We start from the raw sequence: 21,076 nt of genomic DNA on the forward strand, positions 1-21,076 counted from the left end.
CCAACTAAAGGACCAACTAAAGGTCCAACTAAAGGTCCAACTAAAGGACCAACCAAACGACCAACTAAAGGAACTAAAAGACCAACTAAGCCAACTAAACCAACTAAACCAACTAAACCAACTAAACCAACTAAACCAACTAAACCAACTAAACCAACTAAACCACCTAAACCAACTAAACCAACTAAACCAACGAAACCAACTACAACTGAATCTCCAACCGAAACTACAACAGTGATTTCAACAACGGAGCCAACAACGGAAACTCCAACGGAGACAACAACGGATGCAACAACGGAGACAACAACTGATGCAACAACGGAGACTACAACCGATGCAACAACGGAGACTACAACAGATGCAACAACGGAGACAACAACGGTTGCAACAACGGAGACAACAACGGATGCAACAACGGAGACTACAACGGATGCAACAACGGAGACAACAACGGATGCAACAACGGAGACAACAACTGTTGCAACAACGGAGACAACAACGGATGCAACAACGGAGACTACAACGGATGCAACAACGGAGACAACAACTGATGCAACAACGGAGACAACAACGGTTGCAACAACGGATACAACAACGGATGCAACAACGGAGACTACAACGGATGCAACAACGGAGACAACAACGGATGCAACAACGGAGACAACAACGGATGCAACAACGGAGACAACAACTGATGAAACAACGGAGACAACAACTGATGCAACAACAGAGACAACAACGGATGCAACAACGGAGACAACAACTGATGCAACAACGGAGACTACAACGGTTGAACCAACGGAAGCTACAACAAATTCACCCGGCCGCGATCTTTGCTCAGTGTACCCTTATCTTCCAGAGTGTCAAGAAATCAAATCAGTGCACTTAACTAACAATAAGCTAAGTAATGTTTTCAAGCCACAGCAGAAGCTTTCGGTTGAAACTGTACCACACTCGGTTACATCCCTGTGTTTTTATTATCCCCGTTTGTGTACGAAGCCCGAAGAAGCTCAATTTGTAAGATTGTCAGACGAGAACGGAAGACCCTTGCTCTTAATAACTCCAGTAGAGGGAACAACATCTCAATCTCTGGTGAAAAACAAGAAGAGGCCAAACGGAAAGAAAGAGTTTTAGCAAGGAAATCACCAGAAATTTGTTCTATACTCTTAATAAACTAAAAAATCTTTTAAACAATAAACAGAAAAAACAGATGTAAACTTTCTTTACTTTTCTCATAATGCACTTTTCCTTACTCTTTGTATACACTTTTAATCCGAATTACAAACTGAGACCAGTGATCTTGTTAAGCAGAAACGGGTCAAAGAACGGACTTTCTAGTGAAGATTTAAAGATTTTAACCTTCAACTACTAAGTATCTAGTTATGCTTAGATGCGTCTTTATTAACGTAATTGCATGCCCATAGGCCTGGATCAATTACACTTTTATTTATAATCGATTGGAGGTGACTGATAACCTTTTAGATAAGATCAATCTCAGCAGCTTAAGTTCCACATCATCCACTCCATCTGAGGTCCAAAATACCTTAAAAATTTATGGGTAATTCTATTGACATGACAAAGATGACAGCACCCCAAGCCAACCTATTCAAGCAAACTGGTTTCAGTTGCCCCACTCCACCTGGGCATCGTTCCAAAACGGCCAGTCCCAGTCTAGCTTCCTGAGAAGGTGGTAGGTGAAATTGAAATGAGCTCCGTCCAAGCCTTTCGAGCATTCCCGTGGCTTGTTTTGCTCCCGTGCTGCGTTTTTCTACGATGGTGTGAAGCTGCCCCACAGATCCAAGATGAGGTACTGCAGCAACTTAAGGAACTGAATTTAACCCAGGCGAAGCTTATTGCGGCTAACTCCACTGTTAAGTGCACCCTGACCCCGAATCTTTGCGACTGGCAACTGCATCTATACGAGGGCCACCGATTCAGTGTTCCACTTGTCCAGACTGTGGAAAGTACACCCACCAAAGCACCCTCGAATGCCGGTCAAGAAATCTTTGAGGTGACCCACCAAGACAGTGGGTCGCAGCTGTTCATTGTGGCCGAGATTGAGCCCAAGTCGAGACGGGAATGGCGAAGAAGAGGAAAACTGCGGCGTCGAGCTACTTTTAATCACTTGAGTAAACAGAAATTTGTCTTGCTGGTCGTTCAATAAATAACCGAAATGAATATATATGCTTCAATCATTTATATTATCATCTCTCATTAAGCCCAATCAATCAGCGGCAAAGATTTATTCCGGCCGACTCACTGTCCGGAGGCTGGCAGTCTGTGAAATTCATTCAGCAGCCATAAAAAATATTCTCAGCTCATTAATGTCGGCTCGATTCACACTTTACCTGCCGTGAACTGTTTTGGGTCGCGAATGGAAGCCGTCCGACCACTTTCAACTTTAACCTGTGACTGGTTTGGGGTTGCGTCTAATGCCCATTAAGCTGTCTCCGAGTTGTTTGCCTAGAAGTATACCCAACACGGTTCTGGCGGCGTTCTCTATTTGTTTATTCAAATATGAATAGATGGGTTTTTAAGTGCCCACCCAGGGTTATTGTCTCTGATCGGGGGACTTTTAATTAAGTCATCTTTGTTGACACAGCATTCCGCATTAAATAGAGACATTGATGACTGTGAAATGATGATTATGATGATTAATAGGGGAAGATATTTGAATTAAAAGTGAAAGTCTTAAGGGAATTTAAGATTCCGTGTGAAAGTGCTGAAATAAAAGGTCCTTGATTGATTCATAAATCTTTATTTTTCGTTTTACTGCTAGTTATTTTCACTATAGAACACCAATTGAATCTACTCGAATCACATACCCAACTTACTAGCTATTTGGTCAGTACACAAAGTTTAGTCTCAACGGAAATTCAATTTGCCGGCGGCTCGGACCCTCTATAAACACTATACCCGAAACCCAATAAAAACCCCGGGTCCGACCATCAAAAACTCTGGCTTCACACATCATCCGTGGCACGTTCGTCGTCGACATCGTCGGCGATGGTATCGTAAATCGTATTCAAAAATTTTCTAATTTCCGCATACGGGAGAATCTGCCACCAATTTGTCGTAGTTTCAATTTCCTCCTCCATTACTCCCGCGTTGGCAGGACGTCTCTGGGAGTCCTGGCGACGTTTATCCTTGCCCTTACCCTTGCCTTTGCCTTTGCTCTTGCTCGTCGTTGTTAAAGGACGATGCGTGCTGATTTCCGGTGATTGTGTTTCCAATTCCTTCGCCGGCTGCTTCGCATCCAGTGGAGCAGGACTTGGTCCCAGGATGGGGTTTGGTCCAGGGGTGGTCACAACCCGATTCGCTGTCATCTTTGTATCAGTTTCATTAGACGCTTTTGCTCCTGTTGGCGTTTGCTTTCGCCTGGTCTTGGGACGAGGCGGTCGGACTCTGGTTTCGTCCTTCTTCCTCTTGGCGGAGTGAGCCTTTGTGCTCGTGTCACCGGCATTCTCCGCTGTCGGCCGACTGACAAGCTGCTGCATTCCTGTCGTTGCCATATCGATAATTGTCTCACTCGGGGCCATAGTTTTCTTCACACTTGTCAAGGCTGCCCCATCCCCCGCGGCATCTGTCACCGGGGCGTTTGAGGCCAAGGCTTCGCCATCTTTTTCGATTTTATCCTGTCCAGGCACGGCTTCTGTTGCTGCAGCATTGTTCTCGGGCAGCTCTGGCAGTGTCAGCTTTACCTTCAGCGGCTCCTGCTGCTCATTCTGCTCCTCCGGGGTCATAACTTCTTGGGCGACTGGTTTACGTTCATGGTCGGTGGTCAGGGTATTCAATTGCACTATCTTCTTGGCCCCGATACTCTGCACATGGAACTCGTTCGAGTATAAATTCTCCTGTGCGTGCAGAGCCGAGTTCATTTGCAGCGGCATTAATTGCATGTTTATGGCCGGGTCCTCAATTGTTTGGTTCAGCCTGCCTGCCATTGGCAGGACCTCTACCTCCTGGTCGAGGTTCCTGTAGTGGGACCTCTCCTCCGTGGATCGCCGACTGTGATGGGAGATCTGCTGCAGCAGGTGACCCATGGGGGGAACATCCTGACTCGATCGACTCTCCATAGCCAGGCGACCAGCGAGATTCATCCTGGGCTTGTTATAAGCATAGACATCAACATTGAAGACCCCATGGGTGGGGGCACGACGCCAGTGTCGGGCAGGAGTGGCTGCGAAAAGGGGTTCGTCGGGGGTTAGCCATCACTGTACTTTCACTCTTGGAACACTCTTCCAAAGCGGCTTACCTCTGGCCACCAGGGCACAAGACTGGATTAGCAACAGCAGCAGTGGCAGCTTCATTCTGTCTAATACATATTTTAGGCGTTGGCCACGGCTACGACTAAACCGATTTTGGACCACTCAACCAATTTTATGGCCATCTGATTTGGGTCAGTCCGCAACTAATTTGCATTGACGACTCATGTTCGGCAATGTTCTAGGAATGTGAAAACACAGTGGACCCCACCGAAGCTCAACGCGATTAAAATCTAACATGCTATGGACATGGCATCTCGTCGAGATGACTGACCACTGTCTTCCGAGAACTGGTTTCCCTGAATCCCCGAATCGATTTCGAGCAACGGCACTTTTGGCTCTTGCCAAAACACAATGGTTTAGTTTCGGCCCTGTCAATGGCCAAGCTAATGCCGTGCCATAAAATATTATTGTGTTGCCACCTTGGTCGAGCCTTGGCCAAAATGTGTTTTCGGTCGCTTGGCCAAAAGTAGCGAAAGTTGAAAGTTCTGCTTAGCATTACAATGGCCTGCTAATGGAAAGTAATTGCCTAGAAATTCCGGGGAATGCAAAACAAGCCTTTATTGATTTTCGAATGTTCTCAAGTTCAAATGGTTTATTTTGAAACAATCAAACTAAAATGCAAATTTTATTATTTATTTATTTATTTAGTTGTCTCTTCAGAATTAGCTCACTAAATGAGTTCATTGAAAATTAATAATTTGACAACAAAACAAATAGAATTATTCATAGCTCATCAGTTGAAAACATTTGAATTGCTCCGTGGTAAATTGAAATTTTAATTCGAAAAACCATCCCGGAAAGTGATTTATTTTAAAGAGCTTGTCAAAAACAGTTGACCAAGAGTCAGCAAGCAGCAAACAAACAGCGAGCAAACAAGCCATTCCGAGAACAGAACCGCTGACAGTTTCCACTCGGAGCACTTAAGATAACTTTGGGTCCGGACTCTGGACTACGGACTACGGACTCCGGACTACGGATCACGGGGGCGGTGGGGCGTGGCTGGTGACTGGTGGCCGGACTGACTGGCGGGCTGAGCCGAGCTGATGATGTCCACCAACAGTGGCAGATTTATGAAAACTGTTGACATTTAGTTCTTCGAACCGTAAACTTTGAGCGGACTCAAGGCAGCGGAATTTACATTCGAACAATGCAGGCCGCAGAAGAACGGAGCAGTGTGCACGGGACATAATGCAAACGGAATCAGAATCAGAACCAGAATCGAAGGAGAGCAAAAACGGCCAGCAGACGGGGAAATGTGAAAAAAGCCAGATGACAGGCGGCCAAGACGGACAAAGGCAATTGTGCTGGCATGTGAAGGAAAGCCCGTAAGAGAGAAGGAACTGTAAAAAACTGGTGATATCGCTAGGATACTCCAATCCATATGCGCTGGAAAAAAAGTTCTGGGTACTCTGGGTGTTAGACCCACCACTCGTGCGATTTATATTTGGTCTATTTTTCTTCAGAAAATAAATCCGAATCCATCTAATAATAGGAAATGGGTCATAGAATGCAAAACATCAATTATGATGTAAACATTTATGGCTAGGAATATAGACTAAAACGAACCCACATTAATAATACATTACCATCTTTATTTCAGTGTAAGGCTACAATAGCTTTCGGCCTGAACTGTGGCCTAAATGCAATTCGAGCGGCTTTTATGTAAATACCTTGTATAATAAGGCCACTGTAGCGATAATGCGATTGCACAGAGAACGGACCTTATGAAGGGATAAGCCCGAAAACAAATTGCATCGATGGTTGAGTTCGAAAAGTGTCAGACGGAAGCAGTTACAATACCTCTCTTACATGAACCAAAGTGGCACTTTTGATTCTTCAATCGAGTTGAGGGTATGGAGAAGGCGATGACATATCCGTTGACGTTGAAATGCCCTGCACTGGACACTTTCCTTGTGGGTGAGGATGATGATGATGATGCAGATGGAGATGGGGTTGTGAAACTCTGGCCTTTACAAATAAAAACAAAGAAAAGGCCGTGCAAGTTAAGCGGATAGATAAAGTGAGGAAATTAAAAGCAGTAAGACTCGGAGGAAAAATGTTATATTACTTAACTTGGTATTTTCCGTTTTTACTATCAAAATAATTCCAGTCAGTAGGCATAACAAGGACAAAATTTAAATTCAGAATTTTTAAACTCGATTTAAAAGCGTGGGCAACAAAATTCTGTCCATAAAAAGTATTCAAAGGCTTATCTTACCACTTACATTTTACAAAAAAGTCGAATTTTCCCAAGGGAATATAAATGGATTAAAGTCCAACTTAAGTGACATTTCTCCAAGTGCATTTGAAGAGGAAAAGAGAGTTCAGAGCCACTGTCGTCGACGTCTTAATTAAGCAGCTCAAACAGCAACAACAATTAGCCGAGCTGCAACTCAAGCGATGTTGATTGTTATTTTTTCAGTTTCCCGAGTGGGAGGACGAGATGAAAAGAGATGGGTAATAAAGGATAGAGGTGTACTGCTTGCACTTGTGGTGGCTTACCGAGAGGCTTAATCAACGATTAATTCAATCGAAATTGCAGTAGGAAAATTACTGAAAACTTTAAAACTTTTCGAATTCAACTCGAAGTTTACTGGATTGTTTTCGGTTTCACATTTTATTCGTCCTTTTCTGCTGTTTTGCCAGCAAATGCACACAATTTGCTTTGTCATTAGACGAACACTTTAAGCACTCGACTGCGCTATTTATCTCAGGCCATCTCCCTCTAACCTCTTTCCCCTAGCCCCCTCCCGCTCGCACCTTGCTATCTCTGTCAACTGCTTTGCCTTGGCTGCTCATTTCCAGCTGGCCATTTTCTTTGTCCAGCTTTTATTTGACCATTCATTTGTTGCATTCGCCTGCCCAAATAATTGGAGAATGGGTGGGAAAGTCCTAAGGGGGTGGGGTCGAGCGAGCGGGACAGACAGAGATCCATTCACAGCATTTTGCACATTTTCGCTTAATTTGAATTTTTCTATGCAAATGTCGAGCAGTCAGAAAAAAAGCACCCGAAATTCAACTGTTTTTCGTTAAATAATTCTATTTTATTTTGCATTATTTCTTTTTTTCCTCCTTTCGTCTGCGCCAAATTGTTATTGCAATTTTCTTTGTGTACTTTTGCACATTTTGCAGCATTCGCGGTTCACTGCGCTGTCGTTTATTTGATATTTGTATTCCCCACTGGATCTATAGTATCTTCGATAAGGTACTCCGACCGTCTAACAGGACTTGTCGGTGGGGAAATCCCTTTGAATTGAAACTGCATGGACTTGGCTTCAACCGTCCATTCAATTCGTTCGGGTTGGTTGGCTTAAGGAAGAATGGGAATTTGATTGATAATAAAATAGGTATTCTATGAAAGTGGTAAAGGGCAAATAATATTTATAGATTTAATATTTTTTATTATTGTCAAGGCCATTTTACGTGATTTTGAACTGCCTGGATTTCTTTTGGAAAATCATGTTGAGAATATATATATTTAATCCTACTTAGGTTGCCATGACTTTTTAATGCATTCAGTTGCTCAAAGCCAAGCAAGTGTCTTCAGCCTTAAAGATTTCCACTTTCATTCAACCTACTTTCTTTTAGCTTAACAATAAGCTTGGAAAGTCTTGCTTAAAGCTGAATATTGCATTTAAAGTATTCTTATGTCCATATGTGTGACAACGGACATACAATTTTTTTTTCATTTCACCCCAGTTTATCCGGCTCTTTTCCGACTCTGAATACTTCCTTTTCCAATTTCCGCACTTTAAGCGGGCAGAAAAGAGAGTCTCTGTGCAGGGGATTGCGAATTTTAGTTGGCTGGCTAATTGTTATGCAAAAGCCAAAATGAGGCCATAAAAATCCGATTGCGGGCCGGAATCTGAATCCGAGTGCCGATAAACTTTACCCCTCTGTCGCGATGGGATCGTCGTGTTTGATTTGCCGCGTAGCCTTTGCATGCCGCAAACAAACGACACTTTGATTTAGTGCAAGAACAATGGCGAGCAAACACAGCCATGTCGGGAATGGCAGTAGTCACAGTGGCAAGGATTCTATGGCTAATAAAACAAAACAAAGCTAATGGCCAAACAAAACGAGACCGAAATGCAGGCGGCAACTTTATGGCTGGCATAAAAACCCTGTATTTATCTATTTTTCCCCAGCCCTCCGGAATCTCTGAATCTATATCTGTATCTGCGGCAAACGCCTCCTGAATGTCAATGTGCAGTCTGCCCCAGGGCGGCCCACAGTGCGTATGCGCGATACAGTTTATCGTCTTGGCACAGCATTCGCAGCATAGTTATATTATATCCGCAGAACTTGTTGCTACAAGGCCGCCGCAACATTTGCCACCTAATGCCGCATCAATATGCAAAGCCGGCAAGTTTTGGGCCAAGTCGAACGCCCCACTAAGCCGCTTAAAACACAAAGAACACGAAAAAAGGAGCAACTTTAAGTTCATTTAACTTTTGCAATCAGCTGGCGGAGCAGACAAGACAAGACCTTCGCCTGCCAGGGCAATTTATGATTTATTAACAACGAGCGAAACTCAATTTGTGCCCCGAGCCAGAGCCCGTTAAGTCAGCTAAAGGGATTTCTTAAACTTAAATGATTTTAATTATTGAGAATTATCGGCAGTGCAGAGCTCTGTAATGCGATTTCCTTCGATTGGGGATTTCGCCCAACAGATGGGAGTTTCCAGAAACATTCCTCGACCTAACTGAGAACTATTTCAGTTTGATTTATAGCGTTGCAAATTCCGTTTTCGGGGTGATTAAACCCGAGGCAGGGGGAAAAGAGATACACCCACTCAACCCAAATTCACGCCCCACCATTCAAGTTGGCAATTATCTAAGCAAGTGAGCGTGTAAAGGACCAAAGTCAGTTGTTTTTTTGCATACCCTCTGAGATACCAGGGTATATGGGAAGTATACCTCATAAAGATAATAGTCAGAGGTGCCAAAAAGAGTCTTACTCAAGAGTAACTCACTTATATCATAAAAGATCCATCAATAAAGGTGCTTAGAAGTAGGCAACACATTTTGTATCCATCTATTAATTACCGGGTATCTTTCAGTCGGGGATTTCCATCTTTTCTTTTGTAAGCCTGGTTTTTTCCCTTACTTTTTCGTACGCTGCCTTGTCCTGTATTGAAGAAGCTGGCCAGATGATTTATGATTGTTCGCTGTGGCCTGGCTTATTGGAGGTGGAGCATGGGGAAATCTCGTTTCAATAAATGCCCTGTTCGGGCATTAAATTTTAATAGTCTCGTCTCGGAGGAAAATAATGCTTAACAGAGTTATTTATGAAGTGACGCTCTAAATTTATTTAAAACGCTTGCAATAAATTCCAACAGATTTCCATATGAAAATTTATGCAACTTAATTCTAATGCGTATTTATGGCGGCAATGCGAGAACAATGCTGGCCAAAAGGGAAAGCGACCGAAGGAGATCCGAGCCGATCCGATCTGCGGGAGAACGGGTGAATTTGTCCCCAATCAATCATAATTTGTAACTGTCATCGCAAGCTGCGACCGCGGCCATTGAGTGATGAAGTTGTCGCCACGACCCACACCCACAGTGACAAACTCACCCACACAGGCTCACACTCGCCCAATGACACGCAAGCCAACTAAAGTCAACCACAAAACCCTGCACAGTGGGCTCGAGGACATAAAAAAGTAAGCAAAATAAATAAAGGACCTCTTATATTTAGGCATCTTTTTATATCCATTTACAGATTAAGAGGATAAAGTTTGGTTTTCTAAACATGTTCAAATTAACTTGGTATATAGTGGGGCAAATTGCCCGATCCAAATGTTAAATGCAATGAACTTGTAATGCTGGTTTTCGATTTTCATGATCTTTACAGGATACCACGCTTAATAATGTCACCAAAGTTAAAAAAATTGCATTTTCTTGAAATCAAAGATTTTTTCATCAAGTTCGCAAACTTTTAAACCAAAATGAAATAATGAGACTTGTAGCTTTACTGCAATACTTGAAATTTAAAAAATCCTAAGTACAACAAGTAAAATATACCTCTTTTAAAAATACCAGGTAATCTCTTACAGAGTTAAGCAAAACTAACGTCTATTCAGGTCTACCTTGAAACCAGAAAATAATTAACTTCGCTAGAAAATATTAATTACTATATAAATCGGCTGTAGGTGACCTTTACTTTTAAAGTTAATTACTGAAACAAATAATCGTAGTAAGTAGCCATCTGGTTTTTAACCACTGTCCCTTGGAGGCATGTCCGGTTGCCTGCTACCGCCTGTGTCATTCGGAGGACGATTTGGGCGCAGCCACGCCCCCGTTTCCACCTGCCTACGTGTGCGTATGTGGACCGCAGATTTATCACGAATTTCGCTTTCCTATGCCGAAATTCAGACAGTCGAGATGCAGACAATGGAGAGTTCAGCTCGGTGCCAGCAGAGAATGGAAAGCCGATATGCGCTGACAAAAGTTTGATATGCCCCGAACTTGACAAATGTCTGACAAATCCCGTCAGCATCCAGTGGCTCTAATGAAAGCCAATTGCTGCTTAGCCGTCTCCGCGGAGAAGACAAAAGACCCGGGTCCCGAAACACCGGAACCTGTCGCCGTGCGACGCAAAATCCTCGGCACGTGATTCCGCTCATCTGCAATGCTGCCCCACTCGGATTCCATTTCAATTTTGGCCTCCCTGCTCGCAGCCATGGGATACATACCATATATACACCCAGATTTATGATGATTTTTTTCACACACGTGTGCCCAAAAAGTTGGCGTTAATAACGATTAAGTGCGCCATGCGACATTGACTCCGGGCGCAGAATGAAAGTTTGGGCCGGATTTTTGTTATTCGCGACAGGTAGACGGCGAAATGCGTTGGACTCGACTTCATGGCATCCAGATCCAGGCGCCCAGTTTGTTATGATGGTAAACACTGACCAACGTGGGCCCTGGAAAGTTTGCTTAGCCACAAAGGGTATTCTGTGAGCCATTTTTTGCATGCCGGATAGCTCTTTTTGTATGCTGTGCAGTGGGGCTAACTAATTTTTCTGAAATGAAGAACTTTACTTGAAAATTGCTTGGCAGTAAATGTTTTTTCCATTTCCGAATATATTTTAATACATTTTGTTATTTTAGAACTATTTTTGGGGACCTCTACACCTAATTTCATTTAAGATATTATTCCTTTAAATAAACAACAGTATTTTACACCAAAGCACTGAAAGTTTTAGCTTTAAAGTCCTTAAATCACTTTATATTCCATGTCATACACCTTTAACTACCCTATCTAGTTTTTTACCCAGCCTAGAGAAATGTTTGGTGCTTAAACTGCGCAAAAGTCCGACTAACTTTCACTTCCCTGTGTGGGCTGAATTTTCCAGCACTGCCTTTCGCATGTGATTTGTGTCAAACTGTCGATGCTGGGCAAGTAAATCAAAGTCATCTGGCCATTGGCTGCTGGACTTGCCCCTCCCGCGGCACCGGGGGATTTTTCCGCCCCCTTTTCGGAACATCCGTCATTTTTCATGTTGCCATGCTGCTGGAAGCGGAGACCCAAAGCGAATGTGATTATTGATTGGTGCTCACCTAAATTCATGGCTACCCTGCACCCGGGACCAACCATTTATCTAACTATAACCAAAAGTCAGGAGCTTGTTAGTGTGTGGCCACTGGTCAGATGTGAAAGTCGGGCAAGGAATTTGGGGTGGCTGGATGGCGAGATAGTTCTATAGTTAGCAAAGCCACAGATACAGAGCTATGGGGGGGTGAAAAAAAGCATCATGGAAGCACAAAAGTTTGACGTTTATGTGACATTTGAAATCAATTTGCACAACAATTGAATTTTCCATTTTCGATATATGCGATTCATTGATATTGTTTGTTCGCCGTCGTCGTTATGGTTGATGTTTCTGTTGCAGTTGCAGTATTTTTATCAATTTGCCAGTGCTGCTGATGGGCAATCGATGCGTTTACATGTCAATTAGCAATTTAGTGCGTGCCACATTGTCAGCGTGAAAATATCCGGTATTCGAGTGGGTGACTGGGTGGCAAAAAGTTGCATATTTAATTGGCTGCCGCAAAGTGGACGCCATGCAGTTCGGGCTCCATGCCCGAATGACCACAGAGAGGGCCGCAAATGAAACGGACAGCCGCCGAATGGCTGCCAATTTGATGAATTTCCAAATCCAAATAGATAATCCACAAACATTTGATTCAATCGAATGGGCAAAACGATTTCCACTTCGAAATTAATCAGAGCATTAAACGAGGAAATTGCAACTCCGGTCGGAGGGCATTACCATCTAATTGGTTGATTGCATGTGTGGCGCTTGGAGAGACTTTGCATTATGGATTCCCAGGCATTTTGGAAGAACTCAACTACCAGCCAGCTGACTGGCATTTAGGACTGCCAAGTTCTGTATTCCGTTTGCCAACTTCAATATTTGTTTGTTTTTACTACATGGGCCAGCTGACGCAGACCCATTTTGGACTAACAGCCGAAAGAACATCCAGATCCGGGCAAACACATCCATTTGGCAAGTTCCAGGACTGAATTGCATCTGCTGCCCCTGCAATTGCCCAGATTTATGCCGTCTAGCCGCATTCTGAGCCATTGCAGCCGACATATGGCCCTGTAACCCCATGTTCGCAGGCAAACGGACACTGTCGAACAGTTCTTAATTACGCAGAGCAGGTAATTCCGGAAAATGCCCCGGGCAGATAGGGTTAAAACCGCAAGGCCCCCTAATTCTCCGACTGCTTGGATTCTTGAGTTTTGGGATTTTAATGGAATCAAGCATCACAGCCTGTCTGCACTCCCCATTTCCTGGAATCAAATGAAGATCCGGGTCGAGGCTGTTCACTGGTTAAAAGGGGACGACCTCGGTGGCTGGGGCATGAAAAATTCCGAGCCCAGCGGCGGAAGTAATATTTTTCACATCAGCATACGTTGCGGTCCAGCCCCAGAACAGATAAACATAAACATATGCACATAGAAGCGGGCGGGCGGAAAAGTTTGAGTTATGAAAAGTGCACTCGAAATAAAGTACTGCTTTAATTTTTAATAATTTTATTAAATTTACCAATTTTAAAAAATTTTATAATAAGAAATATAAAATATAATGTATATTGGTATAGTTTTATAAGAAAATATTGTAAAATTTGGATAAATATTTAATTGAATGTGGAGTGTTGACCCATAACTTCTATCGGAAATAAGAAACATCTTCACAAAATGGTTAATTTGATTTGGCAGAAACAAATTATAGAAATAAAACAATTGAAAACAAAAAAACAAAAAACCAGGATCCAAAACTAAGGAGTTATAGTAACCGCAATCGTAGTCTTTAGGCCTGTAGGGGGATAAAACATGATTAGACACAAATAATAATATAAAACCCTTTAGTTTTTAATGAATAAAGTTTTATTAATGTAAGGGGAGCCCAACGTTACTTTTTTTCCATACTTCAAATCCCACTTAGAGGAGTAATTTTCTGGGTGTAGGGATATTGCCTTCCCTTGTGGCTGCCCTCGCTAGGCAGAAGCCAAGTGGTTACCAACTTAGCCCAGTGTTTGCCGCTTCTGCTGGCGGAAGTGTCTGAGGGTCCTGTTTCGATCCTGGTGTTCTGGTGTCCTGGTGTCATGGCGTCCTGGGCTCTCCCTTCCGCCAACACCATGGCCATGCATATGCAGATGTACGGCCAGAAAGATATAGCGCTCTATAGCCCAACGTACATACATATTTATGTTTAATATTTAGTGGCAGCTGCTGCAAAGTTTTCGGGCGTACGCGGCGTATGCGTGTTGCTCAATTGCCGCTGGCAGGACGGGCAACGACTTTTGCTGTTATTTATGCCCAACGGAAAGGGAAGTTAGCTTCGTAGCCGTTAGATTTAAGAACTTTTCAGCCACAACCAGAAAATCGGGGTGGCGAGCGGAAGTTTTTGGCACTTGCCGCATGCCGCATGCCGCATGCTGCTGCACATGCACTCATTTCGAGAACCATTTATAAGGCACACACAATTAATTAAATGGTCCCTTGTTCGCCATCCCTGCGATTATTGATTTCTGCTCTTGCCAGGGGGCATAACACGGGGGCATTTACCTAAACCGCAACACGCTCCACCTGTAACTGGGCAAAAAATAAAAGTTCGATGTAGATTTTGTGGCATTTTCATAATTTATTATGCTGCCAGTTTGTCGGGCGCATATCACCATAAATAATATCTATCCCGCACACACAAGCACGGTTGTATACAGTATATAGCCACACCACATATACCATGTAGTAGAACCCTTTTTTTGTGCTGCTGCTGCTTAATCTACATAATTTTCGGTCCCTTTCACAAGCGGTTTGATTTACACAGTGTATAATCATTAAAAAGGCTCGGACGACGAATAAAAAACAATTTTTAAGTTGCCCTCCCTCAAGGGTTTGACCGCTTAACTTGTTTATTTATTTTAGCTGGTTCATCGGGGCCAAGGTTGTGAAAGAAGAGGAAAGGTTGGTAATATGAGGTCCTCATATGGGAAGGGCAAGCGATTAGAGTCCTTAGTTTGCAGCAGCTCTAGTTGATGTGAGAAAGGGGTTTCTGCTTCTTTTTCACTCCTCTGTTTTTGTAGAACCATTTACATAAGTGCCATGCACAGGACCCAGACATCAGTCTGAACCCGGCGATTATCCCTTTTTAATAGACTCATAAAACGGTTATTAACTTTGTTGCACACAAATAGAATAGAAAAACCAGCCCGGATACAACGTACACTGTTTTATTTCATTAAAGTCATTTCTGGAAACTGGCTCAATTTATTATGTCAGTTTTTTGCATAGTCCGTTGCCATTTTCCCTTTGTGCCCCATGCAAAGAAATAACATTTGGCATTAATAAATGGCTCTAAGGGGGTAAAATCAGGAGGAGTTCTGGAGAAATTGTTCAAGTTCGGCATGTTGCGAGTTCTTCCTTATATAAATGCGATGCAGCAAATGGGGCATATCACTTCAAATTAAATTGATCTAAACTATTTCAGGAATCACAAGCAACATTGAATTTTATTTAAAAACCAAGTATTCAATTGTAAAGTGTGTTAGTTCCAGCGTTTCGACTTATACTTACCCTATATTAATTGTATAATGTCTAAAATTGTAGCGGTAACCTTTTTTAAACAATGAAAACAATGATCTGACTATTTAATATTAAACTAAATATCTGTTTTTTAAAATTATTTAAAAAAGAAAACTGAAGAGAATATTCCATTACACCCAACTATTTTTACAGGTCATTGCAAAAGTCCGATTTGCTTTGGCTACAGCTACTCTACTTGTTATTCCTGATTTTGCAACTGGCCAAATGCAATTTCACTTTTATGCTGTTGCTCTGTTCTGGTCCTTTGGACCCGTTCCCATTCCTTCGATTCCCATCCCGAATTCCCCCCATTCCCGACATCCTATTCCTCCTGTGACTGTGAGCACAAAATCCACACAATAGTAGCAAAACAAGATAAATGAAATTCTGATGCAAATTTGATTTGTTTGTAAATGTTCGACGTTGCAGTGCTACCCCAGCCAAGCCAAACTTGCACTTTTTCCCCGCTATTTCACCATGAAATCGCTTGGGAAATGGGAAAGTGGGGATGGTGGGTTTTGGGTAGTTGGATAGTTGGGTAGACGGCAGCAACATGTTGCCGCTCTACTCGCTTTTCCCTGCCCCAAACAGTTGACATTTTTATGCGCGCATGATTAATTATGCAATTTTGCCATCGGTTCCGTTCAGCTCGGTCCCCAGCTGGCTTTGGGGTTTATGGCTGATGCTATTATGTGCCCTGCCGGGCTGCTCCGGCGCATCAATCAGCATCTAGATCCCGACTTGGTTGTCGAAACGAAATGCTATCAGGACACTTATTCAATAGTCATGCATGCAATTAGCGTGGAAAAGTCGGGGGTGGCGGAATTAAATGGTATGTACACAGGGCGTATGCGGGATATAATCACGGCTGGTCAGCCGATGGTGAGTAAGTGGGGAAACGTGAGAGTAGCCCAAGACTGGGGACTAGGAATTCGCACGCAAATCGCAAGAGGCGTCAAAAAGAATGAGCCAGCAGACAACTGGAGTTTCCTGTTTAACATCCCCATTGACCACTCAACCCAGGAACCAAAACAGATTCACAACGATGGTCACCAACAATCGCAGTTGGCAGGCAAATAGAGCCGTGAATGTCGAGCCCATAATGCAGCACGGCCACTTTGAGGCACGTTTCAGTTATTAACGGAACCGTCCAGCCTGTAAAGTGCATGCCACCGTCCTTTCCAACCATTCGGACACTGGCCATTCGTGCTAACGTGACCAATATGCTTGTCATTGCCATAATAATCGGCTTTTGTCAGCACTGGGGATACCAGCTTTCTATCCCTGAAGTAACGCACATTCCGCTTGTTAGGGTGTCTCACTTTGTATCTTATAGCTATAGGAACCAATTTTATCAATAATGCAGATAGAAGACTAGCAGATAAACCAACTTCCCTGATTACTTCAGCCAGAATACAACTATATATCCATTTTAGTTTTCACAATGATATAATATGAACATATCTTGAGATTTCATATTTATTCGGTCATTTTCATAAGCTTTAACTGACTTTTTTCCTGTTGTAAGTCCCAATTTAAGCGTAAAATATGTCCTCGAACAAGGGATATTTATTTACATATATTTTTATGGTGTTAGGAGTGTTTACAAAAATAAGAATTGCGTATAACCTTATATAAACAAAATGGCTTTCGATTAAAATGTCCCTTTTCCCGATAGGCAAAGTGATTAAATGCGTTTCCCCGGCCAGAATATCATTAAATAAATACCATAACAAGTAATCGACCCACCCTGATATTATTTATAGTGACCATGGATTGTAGTGGACATGTTGCCCGTCACGGGTCAACTGCCTGCATGCAAATATTTGCTGATCTAATCGCCGGAGATGACACAAAACTTAGCAATTGTTTGTTGCAACACTTTGTTTCGCTTGAGTTCTTAGTGGGAACTCAATTGGCATTAGACAGCGATCTTGTGGGTGGAGTAATGTGGCTTCAATTAGGCGGCAGATACCGTAATTAGTATTAGCTAAAAGGGTTCCTGTACAATAACGACCCAAGTCCATTTACTATATCGCTACCACGAAATCGACTTGTCCGTTACTAATGTGATCATCAACATGTTTTTGTTTGGTTTTGTTTTAGGCCGCGGTTCCGCGAAGCGTAAACAATTTGGCCAAAACATTGCTATACACATTGCTATGGCAAATATTTATATGCGACGTTACAAAGGATATTTATTTATTTGGCTTTAAAGTGCAGTAAACGGGCAATATACACAATGGACTCGGTACTAAAAATTCAAATATTAAATTGATTTTTATATTGGCGAAGCAAAATGTTATTAAAGAAACGAAGGTAAGCTAGTCGATACGAAGTTGAAATACCCTCACATATCTATTTAAAATGTATAAGTAAATTTAATGTATATATATTTTCTATTCAACCAAGAAACTTACCAATTTAAACTTTTAACCAATTTTAAATATTTTAAGAAACTATACATTTTTACGCTTCTGTAACACGTTGCAGAGTATTAATAACGTATGCTTTATCGTTCCTTTACTCGATTATTTTGAATAGTGATTGCGCGAATGTTTATTAAAAGTGCATTTTAAGCGATTTATTTTTGGATTGTTTGATGCAGTCAGACGTAAAGTCTGAACGGGGCTTGGAAACGGAATTTATCGCGATAGGGAGCGTATTTGCTGGAATTTATGATGGCCACAGGCTTTCGGCGGTGGTGATTGTTTGATTTTAATTGAGTTACCTATGCGCTGAAACAATTAAAGGCGGGAAAAGTTGAATTTGATTTTTACATCTGGTGAAAAGCGGCTTCAGACAATAATTGGATTTTATGATTTACGTCCGCTGATTGCCAGATGCGATTGGTTTAATGTCCGTCCAGCCGGCTTTCCGTTGTCCTGGGGGCGGAACACGGGCCTAATGAAGTTGTCTCGTTGTAATTAGAAGTAATAATAATTTCCTAGCCCGAGCACAGTCATTATGAATTTGGATTGCGGCCAAGGAAATGCCATTAATCAAATTAGCAAGCGCATAACTTTTTATGATTATGCTCCGTGATAAGCGCAACTTACAGGCTGGCAAAGGAAAAGGGGGGCTAAAACCAAAAGGGGGCGTGACTTTGCATGCAAAGGAAAAGTTGCGGCGACGACAGCGTCCTGGCCATTTGCTTCTTGTTCTCGCTTATTGTTTAATTCTATTTATTTTTTAATAAACAATTTTCCTAATGAAATGTCTGCCCGAGGGCGGTAGAGAGGGGAAAGCAAGGGGGGGACAGGAGACAAGCAGAAGCCGCAAAATTAATTACGATAAGCCAGCTGATGGAAAAGGACGAGGGAGCCCGAGTCCTGTAATGAGTCCGCATCAAGTTAATAGTAATTGAAAAATTGTAATGAAATGCAGCTGTTGCTGTTGTTGGCCTCCCCCCCTCGAATTAGACCCCCCTCCGCACCCGACATTGTACTGGGATTATGCAACGCACCCTCGGTGCCACAGGGGGCGGAGCTGTAGGGACTTGGGCTAGGCTTAATTAAACGAAATTATCGCACTATTGTTGGGCATGTGTCTGCCTCATCCGCATCCCAAATATCCACCATCCCCTTGACTGGGAGTACTTGACTCGGGCATTTGAATGCTTGCCATTAGCAAGTGCCAATTAATTTCCATACCTGGCCATTGCCAAGGCTCCTTCGAGTGCAGCTGGGTAATCCGATCTGGCCATTAAACCGCTCCATAGATCGAAAGGGGATCAATTTTGATTCAGCCCATGGCCATTCTAAGTGGAACTGATTCGGGAAAATGTGGGTTTGAATAGCAGAGCCTATGGTGTTGTATGGTTTTGATAAATACTAAGATGTTTGCCATGTCATACAGCTTCCTTTATCATGCTTTGAATACTTTTGGGGAATCACTCAACCCATTTATGGCTCTTTCAATCAACTTTCGGAATTTTCTTTTAAGGGGACAACAAAAGGTGGTTCTTGTCTGGCGTTATAACAGCCAGGCACTCATCTCCACATGGGTGCCGGGCTATTTAGCCGTTGGCTAACTTGTTTATTTTGACATTTCGTGCGGAATTGAACGCATTTTGACCTAATTTGGCACAACAACGGCAATGGGAACGACAACGACAACGGCATCGACAACGATGGCTACGACTGGCAGGCAAAACCGAAATAGCCAAAAGTCGGGGACTCCCCCCATTGCACTCCATGCGAATTGGACTGCCACTGCACTTTGCACTGATTATGGACAAACATCTTTTTGTTGGCTCCTGTGGGTGGTTTTGCAGCTGGATGCAGGATGCAGGATGTTCCTGGTGCTGATGTTGCTGCTGCTGTCTGCATTTAATGTGCGTTGTAAGTGAAATTAACAGCAAAACTGCATTTCGGCCATCACCATTTGCTATTTGCCAATTTAGACATAAATAGCCAAAGAGTCGCCGTCGCCAGCAGTCATATCTTAAAGCCATTTAAGCTGTTTGTTGGCCGGGGATTAGGGTGGTATGGTTGAACAGAATATTCGAGCTGGAGCCAGATTGGCAACGAAGGATATGCAAATTGGGACAGACTTTTGCCTCCTTGTAAGTTTCAATCAAAATGCAAATATTGATGCAGTTGACATATGACGTAGTGTGCATCGGGATCGGATTGAGAGCCGAACTCGGAGCAGTCGAAACATGCCTCGCCAGCATGCAGATTTATGATAACAGCGGGAGGCGGGGGATGATTAAATTGGGTGGTAGCCGGGCCAAGGACCAAGGAGAAAGGAGCACGGAGAAAGCAGCAAGGACCCAGGATCAAAGCCTAAGCCTGGCCGGGAAAAGCCATCGAGAATGCAATAACAAAGGATAAAATAATAAGATTTACTCATGACTTACTCTTGACTTTGCCAGCATCTGTGAAAGGGGGTGGTGATGTGGTGATGTGGGGTCCCCAGGACCTCGCAGGGCTGGCGATGTTTTATTAAAACATAAACACAAACAAGATCCCGACAGCACCAGCACCAGAATCAGCAACTATGACGGCCAGGACACCAACAGATTGAATAATGGCAGCATCTCAAGTTGGAGGCAGGTGCTCCACAAATGGCCAAATCGGGGAAAAGTGGGGAAAGTGCTGCGGGCTGGTGGATAAATTAAAAAACAAAAAGTATGCCGAGAACTCATCGCATTAAATTAGAGCCAAGATACAACGACGGCTGCCAGGGTAACTTTTTGTTATTATTTTTCAATTTCTCCGTCATCTGCTGCTGCTTCTTATCCCAGGTTTGATGTCATTTTTCAAGTGGCTTATGTGTGTGTTTGTGTGGGTCCTGTGCATTGCTAAACAAATTTTGATTAACTTTTGCATAGCATATCATTTTTGTTGTCATCAAAACAACAAACAAGAGCTGTACATACATATACTCGTAACATTTTTCCCACAAACGAAATTGAATCTTTTCTCATTTCGTCGGTGGGCAAAAAGGCTAACAAAGATTTTGTTTAATCTAGATCTACAACAACAATAGATCAAAACATGCAGTTTACACTTGTGCAATCGCAATTAAGTTGTTAAATCAAAATTTATATATTTGTTTAAACTTCTTGCCAGACCGTTTAACTACTACAATTTATCGCAGAACTTATGGGGCCGGGGCTTTGGCCCCTTTCGCTTCGCTTCTGATTTTATTTGATCGTCTTTCAAAGGCAATTCATCAATTTGACTGGCATGTGCA

General features: G+C 42.8%; 2 protein-coding genes across 2 annotated transcripts; one reads left to right on the plus strand and one right to left on the minus strand.

Moving 5' to 3' along the window:
• The first annotated feature begins 1,700 nt into the window (after positions 1–1,700).
• On the plus strand, positions 1,701–2,192 carry LOC119551234. Its single transcript, XM_037860473.1, has one exon. It carries the CDS (start codon positions 1,706–1,708, stop codon positions 2,162–2,164), a length of 459 nt encoding a protein of 152 aa, XP_037716401.1. The 5' UTR covers positions 1,701–1,705; the 3' UTR covers positions 2,165–2,192.
• A 771-nt stretch (positions 2,193–2,963) lies between these two features.
• Positions 2,964–4,310, minus strand: LOC119551997. The gene is made up of 2 exons (XM_037861721.1): positions 4,256–4,310; positions 2,964–4,180 (listed from the first exon to the last, which is right to left on the minus strand). Exons 1-2 carry the CDS (start codon positions 4,308–4,310, stop codon positions 2,964–2,966), a joined length of 1,272 nt encoding a protein of 423 aa, XP_037717649.1.
• Between the last annotated feature and the right edge of the window lie 16,766 nt (positions 4,311–21,076).

The sequence above is a fragment of the Drosophila subpulchrella genome, chromosome 2R (assembly GCF_014743375.2).
Source record: "Drosophila subpulchrella strain 33 F10 #4 breed RU33 chromosome 2R, RU_Dsub_v1.1 Primary Assembly, whole genome shotgun sequence".
NCBI classification, from domain to species: Eukaryota; Metazoa; Arthropoda; class Insecta; order Diptera; family Drosophilidae; genus Drosophila; species Drosophila subpulchrella.

Coding starts and splice junctions, on each gene's coding strand:
- LOC119551234 (XM_037860473.1), top strand. CDS start 1,706: ATGAGCTCCGTCCAAGCCTTTCGAGCATTCCCGTGGCTTGTTTTGCTC.
- LOC119551997 (XM_037861721.1), bottom strand. CDS start 4,310: ATGAAGCTGCCACTGCTGCTGTTGCTAATCCAGTCTTGTGCCCTGGTG. Junction 4,181..4,255: donor TTGTGCCCTGGTGGCCAGAG/GTAAGCCGCTTT, acceptor CCCTTTTCGCAG/CCACTCCTGCCCGACACTGG.